Consider the following 20155-nt stretch of genomic DNA (forward strand, 5'->3'; position numbering starts at 1 on the left):
GTCTGGATCAGCCAGCTTTGTGAAATTTTGAATTGTCAGCCTCTTTTTTCCTCCTGCTTCTCAGTTCGAATCTCGTCCAAACTTCGTAGTTACTGCTATCAGAGTGGGTTACAAAACAGGTCAGACTCCTTGAATATTAGCCAGAAACTGATATTTCATTTAGTGGAGCACATACAGAATACAACATGACTCATGAATACCACCACTGCTACACCAGTGGAAGGTCAGCAGTATTCCAGGAGAGTCAGAGGAATTCAGATCAACAAAACATTTACAGCCTGTTTTAAAAATAAACACAAAGGAATGAGGGCTATTCTGTTTTGCCAGTGCCTCAGCGCTGCATGCTGCACATTGTGTTATGATTTGCTATGCGCATCGGTGTCTGTTCTATTGATTTTTAATTGAGGAAACATTTCTTAAGTGTTCACAAACCTTTGAGTAAAAAACTAAAGAAATAAATTAAGCCAGACCCTGAGCGAGTGCCACAGTAAATTAGTAAAGCTGGTATGTGCACTTGGTATATTTTCCCCCCAGAATTTAATTCAAAAGAGTGAGCTGGGGCTCAGTGCTGATTCACTGGCACTGATGCAAAGTCTGAGCATCTGTTTCCCTTTCTGGATCCTCACTGGGGCACATGTTTTTATTGATAGACAGAACCACACATTTTTATTCAGGAAGAACAGCCCTCCTGATACTGTGCAGGAAAAATCTTCCCTGCTTCGTTGGTGTGTTGCTATAAATTATTGATTTGAGTTGGAAATACTTTCTTTCAACTAAAATCAATAAATAATATCATACCAAAGAACTGTTTAGCTGCTTTGTTTTCTTTCACATCCTTCAGTTACTGCCTTTTTTTTTAGCTTCTTTAAACCACTTCTATTAAACTCCTCCAGCATAGCTGTAGACATTTAAGAATAGTGTCTCAGATGTAAGACGACATGTACATAAACAATGTGCTATACACTACATTCCTGCATCGTTCCTTCAAATGATCATCCAAGATGAGGAAAGGCAAAAAAGCACCTCCCAGTGTCTCCAATTATAGTCCTGTTGGAGATGAGACTGACATGACTATCGTGACAGGCTTATGTTTGCCTGTGCTGTAGGCTTGGGGAATGGAAGCAAGGGGTGCTGTTCAGGAGCTAACATTAATGTCTTTAGGTGATAGAAACTTTGAGACAGACTTCATTCAGTGTTGTTCATTATTGGTTAATTGCCACCTTTTATACTGATGTGACATTTTCTTGGATAATGGCTTGGTTGCATCACTGCACGTCTTTTGGCTAGGCAGCCTTTTTAAAGGCATGGAATGTACCTGGGGTTCAGAAATCAGAGTGGGAGTTACAAAAATGTGAGATCAGGATATGGACAAGGAAAGAGACAATTAGCATTGCACCGCTTGAAGTCTGGGTGAGAATGAGTTGTAAATCGGTTGAGTATTCTTAAGAAGAAAAGTGAAAACAAAGAATCTCACAAAACAATTGAATTCCAGCAAAATTCACTTGACTGAAACAGACCTTTAAAAAATTTACCAACTAAATGATGACCTCATTATTATGCAGTATAGCAGTACATTTATTTTCTCTAGAGTCCTTAAGAGAACACATTCCTCAAGATGGCTAACAAAACCAAAATAACTTGGCCATGTTGTGCTTAGAAACAAGTAATTCTAAGTTTTATGGTCAAAGGAGACTGTTGTAACAACCTACAGAGAGCAGATAATGGAGCATCACTCAGCAGTCCCTGTATCAAACTCGTGGAAGTGGAGCCTGTCAATGAGAACGATGCAGCAAAATGGAGTATTCTGAAGGGCACTAAGCTGTCCAGCTGGAAATTTATACCAGCAAAACCCAGTTCCCACTTAACTATCGTGAAAAGCTTTGCAGGCATTATCAGGTGTGCCGTTTAAATAAGTTATGTATGCCATTTGTCCACTGCGTGGAGTCCTTGAAAGGCATTTTGCTGCATTTCTTGCTAGGCAAGTATTCCATTTCTAAGAGGCTGCCCTAAATCTTAAGTGCTGATGAATTGGAGTCTCCTGATTAATAGGTTTCCACTATGTTGGAAAAAGGAAGAAAAAAAAAGTATATTTCTCTATTTATTATTTGTACAATCAAAAGCCTAAAGCCTTCACATACTTTTTAGATCTTTTTTATCGATTTGTGTTTCTAATTCGGCTGTATGTTTCAGGCTGATAATAACCTTTGTTTCAATAACAGATAAAAAGAAAATAATGTACCAGGTGTAGACTAGTAAAGGTAATATCTCATATCTAAGAAAAAATGATTATATCATCTTGGATGTCATCACGATCCTTCAGAAATGCAGAAAAAAGCTATTAATGTTAAATCAGAATGTGTGTTTGCTGGTATATCATTCCTTTCTGCTGCAAAGCTTAGGGAGATAGGAGGGGGAAATTATTTTCTCTGATTACGATGATGCAGAAAACTTTTCTTGTGTTCTGTATAAATATTAATAGGAAAAATCTAGTAATGTGGATTTGGAAGGGAGAGAAGATAATCATGTTGCATAGTCTACTCTCCCTATTTTTTAATAGAGTATCTGGCTAGGCTGCATAGGTTCGTTTCCCTTTGTATTAACTCAAGAGGCTTTGTAATCAGTCCTTGCTGTATTTTTGGGTGGCATATCTTAATCTCTAGGCAATTCTCTATAAATTACCCGAAGTGCTTAAATGATTTTGACCAGGCTGGGTTTGATTTACGTTTGTGTATGAGATCTTTTGTTGTCGTTTTCATCAATAGTATTGTAAGTGCTTGAAGTTTTAAAAAACATATGTTGATACAATCTGTTTTAAAAATGATTTAATGAAATTTGCCATACTGCTAAAGCATACACAAATTAGTACTTTAAATGATGGTTTTGTCTGAAATGTTCTTTTGATACTCCACAGAAATGCCATGTCTCTCCCTCCTTCTCTCCTTACTCCCTACACATAGTAAATCCCATTTCTATAGATGTGTCATCCTTTTGCCCTTTCCCTGACAGTGACTTTTCTTCTAGTCAATGCAAATGTTCATGTAAGTCAGTTTTCCCTTGACCTATCACTCTTAACAGCTTTTAAGATCTAACTGCCTTGCAAAAATGTGGGGAAGGTTTTCCTAAACAGGAGGTAAAATGATCTGTGGGTCTGTATACCTTTCTCCTCCACAAGCTTGTTAAAGAGCACTGTAGTATGTTACTATGTGGGAATAGCTTGACCTGAAGCGTGAATTGGGCACTAGACACTGTTTAAGATTCCGAGACTCCTATCCTGTAAGTAGATCCACATGGACAGATCCCTGCAACTGCTCAAAGCTCCCATCAAATGAAGTCCTATCTTCCATGTGGGTTTTCCTGCAGCATCAATGCTGTAGGCAGGATGGATGGTGTTGATTTCACCTAGCTTTACGTATCTGAGTTGTGGATGTGTATATCTGAGCTAGGGCCGTCTTAGGCTCCCTGGTATTCAGTGGAGAGAAGTAGGCATATCTAGGGTGAAGTCCATCTGTCCAGAAGGAGACATCAACTTACATGAGATGAATTGTGCTGTAGAACTATTTATTGCTTTCCACAGCGTATAAAGTGACCCCAGTCTGTCTCACTTAGAGCCAGATACCTGCATTTGATCAGATGAACCCAGGCAAAGAGTCCCAGACAGAGAGACAGCCTTTTCTTATTCTCACCCTTCCTCTTTCAGGCTCCAGATGCTTGAAGCCATCTGCAAACACTGGGAAGGTCCAATCAGCCTGGCACTCTATCTTTCTGATGCAGAAGCCCAGCAATTTCTGCGCTACGCCCAGGGCTCGGAAGTACTTATGAGCCGCCACAATGTCGGCTACCATATCGTGTACAAGGAGGGCCAGTTCTATCCTGTGAATCTGCTAAGGAATGTGGCCATGAAGCATATCAGCACACCATACATGTTTCTGTCCGACATTGACTTCTTGCCCATGTATGGACTCTACGAGTACCTCAGGTAAACAGACAGCAGAGGGATTCCCACTGTCACCCACGTTTTCGGCCCCTCCACACCCCACCCTTCTCACGTATTCCCAAAACAATGCAGTTTGAGCAGATCTGAAAGAGGCAGCTTATAGGTGTTTAAGGTGTGACAATGCCCAGCGAGGCACAAGAATTTTTAGGGTAGAGGAAGGGGCTGTAACTGGAAGTAAAGCAATGCGGTTATGAAAGAAAAAACTCAGGTCTAAATGTGAGCCCTGTTAGCCATCAGAATAATTCCCTCAGAGTAGCAGAAGAATCAATTTGAAAATTGAACTGGACTAAGTATTATTAAATGTGCAAGAGCATCCTGTATTAGCGGAGATGTGAACCGGGCGATTTCCCTAAACATCCCTGGTTCTTAATGTCAGTGACAGAAAAAACATGCAAAGCATTATGAAACTTATTGTCCCTGTGACACACTCTTAATGCAGTTCCGTATCTGAAAAGAGGGTGATAGTCTAACCAGCTCAAAAATATGACGGCAATGCCAGCACTTGTCAGGGCAAAATAATTAGCATAAGGAAACTGGGAAGAGTAACCTCAGTGTGTATTGTATCCTAACGAATGTGAGCAGGTTGGGCTGAGCAAACTACAGACCTCTGATCCATTAACTGAGCTTTTTTAAATAAAGACCTTTTCCCCCTGCAGGGGCTGGTCAGCTGAGGCCAAAGCATAGAGCAAGGAGGACACCCTGTGGCCAGACAGGAGGATTTCAGTTCCTTAGTCCTGACCAGTTTTGCTTTTCATCTCTGTTCTAATTTGGTAAAAGTTGATCAAAGTGTTCCGGTGACGGTCTGCCTGTAGGTGATCCCATTCAGTCCATAGGCCCGGCGTTTTGGAGTGTAAAGGGAAATACACCTTCCAATATCATAAACTTACGGAGGAATTCCTTTGTTTCAGGCTTAACAACTCAGTAAGCATCTTCTTCTCACTTCTCCCTCATGTGGAGAATTAATTGCCTTTTTCAATTTCTGCATCCATGTATGGGGCCAAATTCACTGTTCAGAGGGCTGGAGCACCTCTCCCGTGAAGACAGGCTGAGAGAGTTGGGGTTGTTCAGCCTGGAGAAGAGAAAGCTCCGGGGAGACGTTATCGCAGCCTGCCAGTACCTAAAGGGAGCTTACAAGAAAGAGGGAGACAAACTTTTTAGCAGGGCCTGTTGCGATAGGGCAAGGGCTAATGGTTTTAAACTAAAAGAGGGTAGATTTAGACTAGATTTAAAGAAGGAATTTTTTACAATGAGGGTGATGAAGCACTGGAACAGGTTGCCCAGAGAGGTGGTAGATGCCCCATCCCTGGCAGTGTTCAAGGCCAGGTTGGATGGGGCTTTGAGCAACCTGGTCTAGGGGAAGGTGTCCCTGCTTATTGCAGAGGGGTTGGACTAGATGACCTTTGAAGGTCCCTTCCAACCCAAACCATTCTATAATTCTATGGCTTTTAAGACACCGGGTTTCAATAATATCACTGAAGTTTCATCACACTGTGTCAGCTTGTTTCCCACTTGTTTTAAGGGTATTTCTTTTTGACTTGTACTATGAGGACTCCAAAATCATTCTGTCCCTTGCACACGTTAGCTGTCTCAAGATATATGTAGGGACAGTTGTTGTTAGCTTCTCTGTTCTTTGACATTAGTCTTGCATACTGTTATATTTCTTCCGATCAATGCTGGACACAGTAAGGGTAGCAGCTGTTGATACTGGCATGTAGTACTAAAAAAGCAACTTGTTCCTCCATGCTGCTTTGCAGTGCACTGATGGGAGCCAGCACTGAAACGAAGAAGAGAGGAGAGAAGACAGAATGACATACTACAATATACTTGAGATATTACAACCATAGAAATAATTCTTGTATGGTGATAATGTATTGTAGAACTAAATGCACAAAGATGCAACCCATCAGTGCTGTTTCAGAAAAAAAAACAGATTCACAGTGAAAGCTGCTGCATCCAAGACCTTGTGTTATTCTGCCAGCTTTTTGTGAGGCCCATACCGCCTTAACGCTGACTGTGAGTCTCTGTTGCCTGGGAATATCGAAATTCCTAATCTGCTACTACTAGCTCTTTAAAAAGGGATTGGATTTTTTTGCATGTGGACTAGAGGCTTTTGTTGCTTTTTCAATAATGATTTTTCTGAGCAAAATAGCAGGGAGGTGCAGTGAGATTATTTTAAATACGGATACTCTGTATCTTTCTGCATTGACTGTTCCCACCGCCTCTGCAAGTAGCTGATTAGTGCTATCTATCTGAATGTCAGCAATTGTTTGTTAGAGAGACGTACAAACATTTTCATCTTTATTTCCTCAGATAGAACAACCATAAGCAAATAGAAATAGAGTGGTGTTTCAGGCATCTCTTTGTAGAGGATGAGCCAGACAAGTCCCTCTCATTGCAAGTTTGCTGATTTACATATACTGTATATTGTCTCTCTACAGACAATATATTCTCAGAAAGAAAGGAATTTTGAAAAACATTTTCAACATATTTTGAAGGTGTTGTATGTGAAAGGTTACAGCCAGTTTTGAAGGAGAAGCTGATGGAGCTGATGGTTACCTGTCCCTCTAGGTATCTATTGCTAGCACTTAGATTTGTGCTAATTGAGCTTTTTCACAGCTGCTAAGTAAGACCACTTCAATGCTTTTAATCTCCATCAAACACCCTTTTTGTCCTACCTTACTCTTCTGTGAAGTACAGAAGGAAAGAAATGTATCATTTAAAGATTTCCTGTTTACGAAACTCACTTTCATGGTCTTTGCTGAGTCGAAGAAGTCTTTTGTCACCTTCCCTCATTAGTTACTGAGGTCATCTTGTCATTGCCCCAGAGGTAAAGGCTCTTTCTGGTTGCTACAAGTAAGGTGTGGGGGTCATCCTAAAGGTTCTTCTAACATAAAATAACTAGACAGGCTGCTTATCTACAGTTGTCACAGCTAGCTTTAAAGTTCTTACCAGACACATTCGTGTAAAATGTGCTCTTTGCTTCCAGTGACATATTTAGCATGAATTGGGACCTGGCATCTGATTTCTATCCACAGGTTTTATACCTGTCCCCTGCAACTTGAGTTGTGAAGTATTTCTGGTTGTTCTTCAGCATCTCAGCAAGAGACACACTTCACGTTGTGCCTATTGTTATTTATTTGTTGGATGCTTTTTTAGGCTATGCATTCATTGCTTTTGCAGAGAGGAAGAACGTTCTAATGAATTTCACAGTGGACTGACAACCCTCCAGTTCTCTACCGCAAACTCTGTGACTGCTGTATTTGTTGATCTCACACTAACTACTTACCAAGTCCTGATGGTGGAAGCTAATTTGAATTAATGGACTCCTTTTTTTTTTTCCCCGAATTCAGTGCTTTAGGATTAGATTGCTAACCTTTCTGTGCCTGAGCTTCTCTATCCTCCAGAAATGGGAATGATATTGCTATCTGTCCCCATGAGGATGAGAATTCTGTGTTAATTTTTGGAAAGAACTATGGGGATTAAAAGATCAATATCAACGTGCTGGAGTTCATTCAACCTATGAGGAGGATCTTCATTTCTTCCATGCTTTTTGAAAAATAAGGTTGATTACTAGATTTAGAAATTTAACCCAACCTGCACTGTGTCAGAAAGACATACTTCAGGTCTGAACACAAAGAAGCCTGGGAAACGGTCTTCCGGACAGCAATAGCAAAGAGAAAGCTCTTCATAAAATCATATATCCTTGTTTTGGGATTTGGGGGAAAAGGACAGATAAAGGAAAATGGACACTGAATCGCTATTACTGAATCCAAAAAACAGGCCTCATAAGGGTAGTGCAGGAATTCAACAGTTTACCCAGTGCTAGTTTGCAAAATAACCAAATGCAATCCCTACATTGCAACACCAACAGTGAAAATTTTCCTATTCCAAGTATCACAGAACCAGTCAACCAGCAAATGGCACCTCTGCTCGAAACAGGAAGAAAAGTCACCCCACAGAAAAGGAAAAGTAGATTTGCTTCCAATTGGAAGAGGTTAGATTTTCAGCTGGTTGTCTGACGAGCAGACTGCCAGCCAAGTTATCAGAAGAAAAAGGCAGGCGTTTTTTTCTCTACCAAATCCTCCCTGCCATTAGCACAATTTACATGGCCTCTGTTGTCCTTTGTCGCTCAGGTTAAACACCTGGATGTCAGCACTGGTTCCTTCTTCCCCTTACATTAGTCCTTTATGTCATCTAGTCAGGCTATTCTCAGAGGTCAGCGCTGCTGGACTTCTTGAGTGAGCATGTCTCAGCTCGGTTTTGGTGAACGCCTCCACTTTGACCTTACCAACATGCACCTCAGATGCTCACTTATCTCTTGAAAATATTTCTACAGAGATTATCCCGCTATTCTGTTTCACTCTTGAAGTACCTCCACCAGTTCTCTGTGTTTGACTGTATCCACTGCAAGCATCTTGTTTTCAGACCTCTGCTTCTTTCCACTTACCTGACTTTTTATGTTGACCTTTGACGGTGCAAGGGATTTCAGCCTCTTGTATCAGTTTGTTCTCTCTGCCTTTTGGTTTTCTTCATGAAGGTACTGTCATCTGTTCTTTCCAACAGTTTTGCCAATGACACCTATATTAAATTTGCAGATGACAAGAGTAGGGAGTGTGCAGAAAGGATTATTGATATCCACATCATTTTTGTGCTTGTATCCCATATCTTACAAAATGAAGCATGTTCAACACTAATTTCAACACAACTTGCTCTGTCTGACAGTCTCTGCTGTTACTCTTGCTTAATACCTATACCTAGTTCGGCTATGTTCAGCTTCAGACTGTGAACTTCGGTGGGCAGGATTGTCTCCTACTCTTTGACAGTGCCAAGCACAGCAAGGCCTTGATTTTTCCCTGGGACTTCTGAGCTCTTCATCAAACAGAGATAGTGACAGCCATAAATGGAAGCTGCTGTTCCTTTGCAGAGCCCAAAGGGTGAGCATCACTGCAAATGTTACCTGCTCCTTCCTAGAACTGAGTCCCCAAAGCTCTAACGCTCAAGGCTGATAGATTGCACAGAGTCCAGAAAGCCTGAGATGTTGGAAGAGAAACTATGTTAGTGTCCCCTGCTTTCAGAGAAGGTGTGAAGGCCAAGAAGCTTTAAGAGCATCTTAAAGACTGGATCCTGGCACTGCTCAACGGTTCTGGAAGGTCATGAGGCTGATTGTGAAGGAGTCGTCTATTTACATGCAGATATCTCAGCCATTAGCAATGGTGAGGGAGAAGCTAGTGAAGAAAGTACAAAAAAGTTTTAAGATGCTGTTAAACTCTTTCAGTTGTGAAAAGTTCACTGAAATGTGGCAGGGGTTCTTTAAACAATGCAAACTTTGCAGTAAGGCGCTGAGAACAGATTTCTTTTTATAGAACAGGCCTATAGGGTGGTGTGAATTCTCTAAAATTCAGATTTTATTAAATAGCCCCGCTCTTCTTCTATTTCTCTGTTGGCAATATAAATGAATTCTAGGTATTCTGGGCCTAGAAAAGTGGTTTGTTTGGTCCTTCTGTTATTATGACAGTGATCCCAATTCCTTCATCTTATAAGGCTGTAGAGAGTTTGCTGCTTGTCAACATTGTCCTTGATTGCTTGTTGCAGTAACATAAAAGTCAGGACAGTGAATCCTGTTAAAGGGAACTGCCTTTGACAGGGAGAGAGAGGCATACTTCTCCTATGAAATACAAAGGTAATGAAAGGAAAATCGAGACAGAGTTATTTCTAATGACAAGCATAGTAAGATTCAGTTTGAGGATGAAAAAGTAACTTCTTTTTCTTTGGGTCTTCGTTTGTTAGAAAAGAATAGACTGAATACCTCTGGCAGGCAGGGCGCAAAGTTGCTAAGCTGTTGCTCTCCTGGGGCAGTCGTCCTAAGGCCCCTGCCTGGAGAAGGGTCCTACTGTGCAAAATACAGTATGTGCACACACACGCACACACCAAAACAGTCTCTGCACTGAACAACTTGCAGCAAAAAATGGAAAAAGCAAGGTATCTCAGGGCATCCAGTGCACAGCTCTTCTCTGCAGGAAACAGCCTCTTTGCCCTATGTACAGAGCCAAGCACAAATGAGCTCTGATCTCTGGGCACTACCATGCGCGTGATTAACAATACTCAAAAAAATACTGCTAATGTACAGTTTTGCTGATTTGCACCATGTCCTGATGCAGTAGATCTGTGCCTTGCCTTGAATAAAGACCGACCATCACAGCAACAGTGTTCTTGAGAGCAAATATCTGGTCTATAGTGATATTAAGGTAACACTCACCTTGCAGGACATACGGAGCTCTAAAGCAGAGGTAAAAAGCAAGTATGATGGCACAGCATAGCACAGAGAATAGCTAGGCTGAAACGCAACCAAACTTTCCAGCTCCTTATCTTGTAAAGTCCCACTAAGTCCTGGATAAAACCCATTTTTTTTTAGAACTGCCGTTGACTGGGCAGTTCTTTCCCATATATGTAGTAACATTCAACTATGTTTCTCTTAAAGGGGTGGTCAGTTGGCCGTGCTCAGGGTGCTAGTTCAGCTCTGTGCACCCCTGGACATGCAAGGCAACATTGAGCAGTCAAACACACAAGTTCTTTTTGATCTGTGGTGGTGTCCCTGCTCTTAGAGCAGCAGATCAAAAGTAGAAGAAAATATGAAGCACCCCTGGGAAAAAATGTGGGTCATAGTTACATTTACAGTATCAAACTGCCATTGTCTGCACTTTATTTTGAAAAGCCAAGTGATTTGCTCAGTTTAAAATTTTCCTGCTTTTATTTGTTGTCTCTCTGCCAGGAAGTCCGTCATCCAGCTGGACCTGGCTAACACCAAGAAAGCTCTGATCGTACCTGCTTTTGAGACCCTACGCTACCGCCTTTCCTTCCCCAAGTCAAAAGCAGAGCTGCTATCTATGTTGGACATGGGAACCCTCTTCACATTCAGGTAATTGAATGTATTTTTGCTGAACCTGTGGTCATTATCTCTAAAGATCTTCTTGATGTTCTTGTGAATATTTGAATTTTCTCTCTCACTGTCAGCTAGCTAGCTCCATTAAGAAACCTATTGGAATTTTTTTTTCCCTTTTCACAGAGAGGCAGTGAACAGGATCATATGTGGATATATTCCATCTGTAAGCTCAGCATTTTATGTAGCATTATAGTCCTCTACTGAAGGACTTCAGTTGTTAAATTGAATTTGTTTTATTTTCATCATTTTTTTATTGCGCTACAAAATCAAGCGCGACCATTACACTCATGTGCGTGTAATTTGCTTTTTGGCTGCCAAATTCTATCCGGATAGCTGTGTGCCTCATGTGACCAAAAATAATTTCTCTCTGCTCGTTGGTTCGCTTCCTTACTGACTTACTGGAAAAACAAATGCAGGCTTGTCCTGTGCTCTTTTGAAGTGTGAAACAGCTGCTTAAACAGCTTGAGTTTCTCAATGCAGAGGTAAAAGTGTACTCTGAGTAGAAGTTGAGAAGCGAAGAACACCTAAATTTGGAGCTCCTCTCAGAAGCAGACTCCTTCTGTGGCTGTGAACAAGTCACTTCTATTATCTGCCAGACTCTTCGGTTTTAAAATGCAACTACCAGGGGTTAACTGTCTCTTGGGCGTGTGTGGTAAGGTCTGATTAGCAGACAATTGTAAAGCATCGCAGTGATGGGAAGAGTACAATATGGCCTTATGATGTTGCACAGAGAGGGGGCCTAGGAGACCTGCGTTCTCTTCTCAGCTCCACTACTGCCCTGCTGGGAGGTGCTACGCGAATCAGTTCGCTTTCTTACATCTCTGTTCTCCATCTCTGAAATGCAGGTAACAATGTTCACCTCTCCTTTTTACAGTATTTTGAGATCTAGAGATGAAAACTGAAAAAGCTAGGTATTATCCATGGCCGGTGGAGCTCTTTATCACCTCTCCCATCCTTCCCTTACTTTAGAGCTTTCCTCACACTTCTTCCATTCCCCGTCTTACACACCTCTCTCGTTGCAGCAGCCACCCTTCCCTCAAGTGGCCGCATGCACACGTCATAGCAGACAGCCTGTGTGAGCCTGGAAAACATAATTCTGATGCTACCTCTACCAGTGACTGCCTTGAAATAGAAACTTGAGGCAACTGAGAGAGGTATGCCTCTCTCTGGAAAATTACTTAAGGATACTGATAGAGCAAGTGCCTTCACTCTCCCATCATTCTGTAACAGTCAAAGACGTACAAATTAACAAGAGATTTGTTGATAGAAAATAATTGTTTCTCCCATAGTTGAATGAAAAAATCCTTCCAGTGGAAAATAACACCCTCAGGATTTTCAGATGTTACATTCCACCAACAATCAAATTTTCAGCTTGCACAGCAGTGGCCTTCCCCTACAGATTTCATCTTCAAGCTATAGAGCATGTTGGCATATTACGTACACAGCCGGCTTTGCAGATCCTTTCTCAAGTCTCACTCAGGCAAAAAAAGTCTTTAACATCAGTGGGAGTTTTGCCAGAGCAAGGTTAAATGAGAATTGAAGGACACGCGGTCTGTAGCTGATGTACATATTAATGTGTAGGACACATTTTACAAATGCTTCCCCAGTTTGCTTTGGCTCATTTCATTGCTCAAATCTATCAACAGCCACAAAGCAGCTGTGATCTGGGCTGAGAATTTCCACCTCCACCTTCAAGGTGCTTTAATAACACTGCAATTCGAGGCTGAGCGGGTGGGAGTGAGCTGGGGAGGACTGCTGTGACAGTGATTGCTGAGAGTGCCTGCAGCATCCCAGTCCCTCACACCACATGGTAGATTACAATCTTTCCCTCGCTGAAATTGCTTTTGTCACCTCTTTTCCAAATGGTGACCTTTTCTACCTCTGGGCAGCTAAGAAGTACAAAACGGCTCTCAATTACATCCCCCAGTCACCACCAGAAGAAAAAGGGAAGACGTGAGCATCTGCGGCTGGCAAGGTGCGCTGTGTGGAAACCCTCCGCGGCAGCGGGTTGCTCTGTGCCAGCTTGCTGGCTTTGTTTGCAGGCTGGCTGGCCGTGCCTCACGAGGATGCGCCCGCTCGGTGCCTGGGTAATAGCTGCTGAACCACAAATGTACTGCCGACACAGCTTTCAGGCACCAGGGAGACCGCAGCTGGTAGAAGACACATCGTATTGAGAAAACATAACCAGCAACAACTGATTAACTAATTAACTGATTGCATCCACAAGCCAGCAAAATGTTTCAGCATCTGAGAGCAGAACTGGGAAAGTTTTTCTTTCACCGAATCATCTTTCTCACTGAAATGGGAAGCTTTGAGCAAGGCAGGGAGGAAGAACACTCTGAGAAGAATAATGATTTTATTTATCTGAGTTTACTATAGTTTTGAGATTTTATTTTAAATAAAAGCAATCAATAATGGAAATGAGACATTTGATCCAAAGCAGGGGGGAGGGGGCTGTTTTCCAGTTGTTTTCTATGAACCGTGGGAAAGAAACTCATCATAATTTTATGGAGATCGAATGATTTGGTTTGGATTTGTCAAAATTGCCAGTGTAGTGAAAAATATGTTGTTCACAATTTTCACAAAGTTCTCCTGGGAGTCAGTGAGATTAAGTGTGGCCTTAAAATTAAATGTGTATTTAAATCTTTGAGTGAGAGGGGCCTGAGCAGGAAAATTAGATTTATTCATTTGTCCTGTGAGATGGAAGACCAATAGAGACAGTAAACCACTTCCCACAACTGCGTCACCAAGAGTAAAGTCGGTCGTAAGTTACTCACTCCTTTATGGTAGCTTCCTCTGTATGGAAATCCATGTAATGGTGTGTGCATATCTTACTTTGCAGCACATTTAATGCGGTGATGAGTCATTGGCCAAGACCTAGCTCCAGCAGATTATATGTGTGTGTGTATATATGTAGACCCATATATATTGTATGTACAGATATGTATGTAATCCTGAACTCTCACAATTCTTGTTTCCAGTCTAATTATTCCTTTATAATTAGTGTGTGCACACCTCATTTGAGCATCCTGTATTCATTTTCCTCTTTATCCTGACCTTAGCCATCCTTTTGTCTTCCTCTTTCCCTCCGCTCACGTCAGTCACTCTGAAGAGGCAAGTAGATCATCTCTGGTATTATTTTGTTTGGTACAATCAGGTCTATTCCTTCCTTTCTGCTTTGTATTGTCTCTCTGATCTCACCTCCATATTTTCCCTTCATTCTCTCTTCCCAATTATTATTTTTTTCCTGCTGATCAGTTGTCTCGACTCACAGAGGTTATACTTGAGCTGCTTTAACTGCTTACACCGATATCCCCAAAAAGGGTGGAAAGAAATTGATAGTTTTTATGGTTAGTGTCCTGTACCCCCTCTGTTTAAGCCAGTGGGAGAATGTTACTAGAACAAAAGCAGCATTTGACTGCTTCTCTGCAGGAATCTCTCAATTAACCAAAGTTTGTATGGAGCTTTGAAGATACAAATCACTTTGTAAGTGTTTAGTAGTCATTATTATTATTATCATAATTAATTTCAAAATGCCGGAGGTAGGATTTTAGAAGATACAGCATCCTCCACAATCCCATATCATTTTATACCCCACATTGTGATTGTATTTTTTTCCCAGCATAGATAGCTGCCCATTAGTGACTGGGCAGGTTATCCACTCACTTCCAAAAGAGACCAAGAAAAGGGATAGGCTTTTTGGAGATGATTCCAAAGGGCATTAAGGATTGTAAGCATCTTTGTGAATCCAGCACTGGTTTCTAATAATCTCTAGAGAATTAATTCACCGTCAGTTTTTTTAATACAGAAGGGCTTTGTTTTTCCAGGTCCCCAAGCCAGATATCTGAAAGTGATGCAACCTATTTACAGTTTAGAAATGCAGCCTTCAAAGGACCATGCGTTACTTGGGTCCCCAGTGCTATCCTAATAATTCTGTCCTCCCACACTGCCCCTGAACAAGGAGAGTCAGCAAAGCTGAACGTCTCTGTTTTTCCTGTTACAAGCCATACAAATATACAGTCCAAGTTAAAACTCCTAGGTTGTGATTTTACATCCCTGTTATTAGCAACGGCTCGCAATGTTATGAGAATTTCTGGGGTTGAAACATTACCTCAGATCCTAATTCTGCAAATGTTTAATGTTCAAATCCCTTCACTTTTAGCACGAGTCATCCCTGTGAATTCAATGTACCTTACATTACAAACTGGCAGGATGTTTGTTTTGCCCCTTCTGTTACGCATCTCAGAGTGCTGTAATACAGATGGCCTGCTATGCCTTTGTTTCATTATTTAATCTATGAGTCTGCAGAAAGAGCCTGTCTCATTGATTTTTGGAAAGGTGTAAGAAGAATAAGTGGGCGAGAGAGTCATTGACCCCGGCACTAATGGGGTGGATTCAAGCTGTGCTTGGAGGAGACCTGCTGTGACCTAAACAAGATTAGCGAAGTATAAAAGGATCTTTTTCTGTAAATCAAATTGATTACTTGCCTGAGGATCACATGGGTACTCCCCACAATGTAGAAAGTACAGCAGAAAGCCTTTATGTAATATTTTACTTACTAATTTAATTATGCACTTTGGCTCCTGCTATAGTAATAACAGTAATTAATAAAACGGAACATCTATCCAGAGCTGCAGCTGTCTCTCATACAAATTATAAAATTGCATATAAAACAGATCGTGAATGTCACTGTGGTGTAGAAGTAGCTAATTTTAGGGACCTTATCTGAGCTACAGAATTTCACACTGATTTTAGAGCACTGATACAGCCGCTTGGTTGCTAGGAACGAGGCACAGCACTTTGTAGTGCAGATGAACTGTCTGTGTACTTCGTAATTGTTTCTCACATTAGCATTAGGTAGTGTTTTCACACTATCCTTCACCAACGAGATGTGTTTAAGCATTGAGCACAGAGAGGCTCTGGGAAGCATGCTGGAAATAGTCCTAGAAATTGCCTCCAATATGTCCTGAAAATGATGATGTGAACTGTAAGCTAATGTCCTTATTTTTGAGCATTTCATCTAACAAGTAACATTTTGTTGCCTCACCAAGATGCGTTCTATCTAATTGCCCCCCCCACCCCCCATGCCATTTATGTCTGTTTCAGGTATCACGTCTGGACGAAAGGGCATGCGCCAACGAACTTTGCCAAGTGGCGAACAGCCACCACCCCCTACCGCGTTGAGTGGGAAGCAGACTTTGAGCCATACGTTGTTGTGAGGAAGGACTGCCCGGAGTATGACAGGCGGTTTGTTGGATTTGGCTGGAACAAAGTAGCTCACATCATGGAACTGGATGCACAGGTGAGGAGGCGACGCCGGCGTATCTTACCCAGGGCTGAGCAGCAGGGTTGCGAAAATGAAATCTGTGGTCTGTAGGAAGGCCTCAGGCTTTGCATCACCAAAGTGCTCATCTGGCCTTACTGAGCTCCTTAATGAGTGCTTCTTGAGTTGGGAACATGCAGTTTAGTCCTTGTCTACCATTTAAAGGAGAACTGAGCCTGAGTTAGTTTCTTTGTCAGTCCTGAGAACGTCGTTGTTTCGCCGTGGCACAAGCCCCGCAGTGCCCACCTCTTGCCCAACAGTGTGCCCGAGCATTGCAGCCCTTGTTGCCAGTCTCATCACCTACTAGGGGTTCTGTAGACCTAGCTGGAAGTTCTTCCGTTAAACAGAGGTTGGCATGTCCCAAATGCTAATTTAGAATTCCAAAAGCAATCTTGAATTGAATCCAAGGCGAGCATCTTCAATTTCTGGCCTGGATTTACAACACATCTCTGCAAAGCCAAGGACTTTACATTTGCAAAGTCTCTGGCTGTGGAGCAGACTTGAGAGGATCCAGGTACTTGATCCTTGGGCTACCTGCCTCTTGGATCTGTGACTTGGGATGGAGCTGCTGGGCAGAATATATAAGAATAAGGATGCAGAGAAAGCTCGAGAGTCCCAGACTGGCACTAGAAGAACTCTTAGAGCTGCCAAGGTCCCTGCCACCGACCTAGATCTTAGAGGCTGGCAGTGACTATGGCTCTGTGGGAGCCCAGTGCTGCTGCTCACTGAAATGGCAGGGTTTGCATCTCCCTGCTGTTCTTGGATGTGGAGCAAACCACTGTGCTAATCAGCAGGGTCTGGGTCATGGCATTTCTTTTTAGTTTGGGTTTGGGTTTTTTTACTTTGGTTTCGGTCCCAGTTTTTGAACTAGTAGCATTTCATGCTAACCAAAACCCATGCTTTTTGGTCATCTGTATCTTCCTATGCTAGCTTCTGCTGTGTATCTGGAACATAGCTGATCCTTCTCTGCTCAACTCTTACCAGTTTATGTGAAGCAGAGCAGCACAAGGCATGCAACAAGTTACTGGGAGATTGTGTCTCTGGGATGCGGGCTACAGTGTATTTGTGTACAAGCACGTATGTGGGAGGGATATTTTCTACTTCTGCTTACAAAACCACACGGTCACCTTGGGCTGGCAGCACTTGCCCTCTGTTTGCAGAAGGGCATTCCCAACAAATTTGTACCTGCTTATGTTGAGAAAAAATTATTACAGACTAGAAAAAAAATTGTCCCTTGTATTATCATTAATAATAATACGTTGCTTTGCTATAGCACTTTAATTTTCCAGTGCACTTTCCAAACACTAATCAATTAACCATCAGTTGTGGAGAGTGCCAGGGTAATGATTTATTATTTGTTAATCTGGGTAACAAGGCTTATGTTCCCGCTGGCAGCTCTCATCTAGCACTCACGATCTAACTGTTCTGTTAGAGATGTTTGCCCAGCATACAGATTGACACATGGGAAATTGGACCATTTTTCAAAGTTGATCATAGTGCAGATATTTTAAATGGCCATTGGGTAGGAACTAACTCTAGGGAATTGTTTTTCTCACTCTTCCAGCCTTAAAAACATTCTCACATTGAAAAGAAGTTTCAATTTCGTCTGTAGTGACATGGGTATTGGCCTGTTCTCCCACAAAATCAGCCTGGAGGGGGACGTGGGATCACACAGCCTCCTCTCCCTATGGCATTCCTCTCCTTCGAGGTGTCCACAGATCAGGTTGCTGCCAGCTGCTTGGCTGGCTTCGTTACCAGAAGGCAGAGCAGCTTCTCAACTGAATTATTTCCCTGATCCTCACAACTGCAGAGTCTGTCAAGAGAACGCTTGCAGACTCCTTACCAAGGGCCTGTGCCACTACCGTCCTTCAGAGCAGCACACAGCTTGGAGATAATAGTCATTATTATTCTGGGGGTATGCAGATATCCACTGAGCTGGATGCTGTACAAATACATAGATAATGACGGTCTCCGTCTAAAGAATTTATAACCTGTGAGGTGGGTACAGACGTTCCTGCAAGTGCATTGCTTTCTCAACAGACGTTTCCTTATAGTAGAGATGGGCCATTAGGAAACCTTTCCCTGCTCTTCCAGTGACTGCGGAACTAGACTGTGAGCAATCCTTTTTCCAGAACCCCAGCCCAGCATCTTTCAAAGGGGCTTATTAGCAGCAGACTAGTAAGGTTTTGGAAGGCTTTATGTGCCTTGAAGGCCTTTCGGAGGGATGGGAGCACTGCTGTGCTGAACAGTTTACACTGCAGAGCATAGATGGTCCCTGACCTGCAGGATTACAGACTTGAGATGCAAACAGAGAACAAAAGAAAGATTGTATGAGGGGGATGTATCTTCCTCTGCAGCTTCAGCCTTTAGTTTTAAGGTCCCGTAGAGACATATTTTGTAGTTTATCAGCTCTCCTTACTCCATCATGCCAGCCTTTGTTTTCGCATTTGGTTCCCCATTAGTTCTAAGTCTCTTCCAGCTAAATGAGTTCGGCCTGTGAGCATCAGTTTATTTTGCTCTTGCTGTACATTTGTCACCCTAAATAGAAGCTCAGAGGGGCCCATTCCCATATATGACAGCATTGTAATCTGGCACAAAGATTTACCACTTTAGCACTGTCTGGCAGAGAACAGGCATTCCCATAATGAGAAAGGAGCAGCCATACAGCTGCATCTGCACCTAGCTGTCCAACACATATTGCTGTTTCATAGGTGTCTCTGGGACAGCGCTGCAGCCGTAGCTACACTTTGAGCTGACCAATACCACTGCCTGAGCTGGGAAATGGATCCACATTGCGTTCCGCTCATTTTTTTCCATTCGTTTGGGTTTCATTTGGGGCTGTGTTGCTCAAACACTTGGTTTCTGGTAGCATCGTAACCCAGCAATTTTCAGTCTTTTCCAGGCTGATCATATTTTGTTAAGTGAGGAAGGATTTATAGGTGAAACACTGATGTTTATTGGCACAAGTGTCTTCTCTCCCATAAATCACTTTCCCTAACAAAATGTTTTTGGAATACTCTCCCTCTGTGCTGCAGATACTCTGTGTCTTTGCACAGACTCCTAAATCTAGTAACTGGACTTTGCAAAGCAGGGGAAGTTGTGCACTATTTCTTATAAAGCCAGCATGCTCTGGGGCTGTTCCTTCCCTGCCCACTGTCTTCTGCAGAGGTGGTTAATGAGTCAATACAGCAACAGTTGTAAACAGAAACTGTGAGGACAATAGGAAATTTGCCTGTGGAGTCTTTGAAGTTTCTTTGTCATTTGCATCCCATACAAGTCATATTTTTTGAAATTTCTTATGAAAAAAGAGGTAGTGTCTGGGTAGTTAGGGCGGTTCACATCTCTTTTCTGCCCAGTTCCTTGCAGGAGCAGTTATCTGGTTCTTGCACATCCTACTTCTTAGACATCCTTGTCTAAGAAGCAGTCTTTGTCTAGCTTTGCTCTAATGATCATGTATTTAATTATAAAAATGGAACAAATCTAACAGGAATAATTGAGACTTAAATGAACCATCATTTTTTAACAACAAAAATTGTCAAAGAACTTGGTCAGACATAAATAAAGAGAATTATTGAAGTAGTTTTAGAGGAGCGGGGGAATTAGCCAGTATCTCATACTTTGTGAAGGAGAACTTAATTTACGCAAAACCTTCTCAAAGCCTATGGATTTAGGAGGTCCATTTTCACACATTGCCTATAAAAGATATCATAGTCTCCCCTTATTTCAGGTTTATAAATAGTTCTGGACAGTTTTGTCACTGTATCTTAGTACACAGGCAAAGCAACGTATGTGTTGCAGTGTCTGCCTTTGTAAATTAGCTTATTCCAGCATCCCAAGCCAGATAAATTGTAGGGGCAAGACCATGCTTTTACATGGACACTTGAGACTCATGCCGTGT

At 42.1% G+C, this 20155-nt stretch overlaps 1 protein-coding gene across 4 annotated transcripts in view; it reads left to right on the top strand.

Annotated features, from left to right (window-relative positions):
- LARGE1 (LARGE xylosyl- and glucuronyltransferase 1) overlaps positions 1-20155 on the top strand; it is a 300218-nt gene that overhangs the window by 268998 nt on the left and 11065 nt on the right. For all 4 annotated transcript variants that reach the window (XR_003927115.1, XR_003927116.1, XM_030040447.2 and 1 more), the window contains 3 exons: positions 3698-3976; positions 10764-10910; positions 16041-16236. Coding sequence is in view for 2 of the 4 variants with exons in the window: in XM_030040447.2 (XP_029896307.1) it covers positions 3698-3976; positions 10764-10910; positions 16041-16236 (622 nt within the window). In the remaining 2 variants the exon portion in view is untranslated. The remainder of the gene's footprint in view (positions 1-3697; positions 3977-10763; positions 10911-16040; positions 16237-20155) is intronic.

The sequence above is a fragment of the Aquila chrysaetos genome, chromosome 17, assembly GCF_900496995.4.
Source record: "Aquila chrysaetos chrysaetos chromosome 17, bAquChr1.4, whole genome shotgun sequence".
Classification (NCBI taxonomy): Eukaryota; Metazoa; Chordata; class Aves; order Accipitriformes; family Accipitridae; genus Aquila; species Aquila chrysaetos.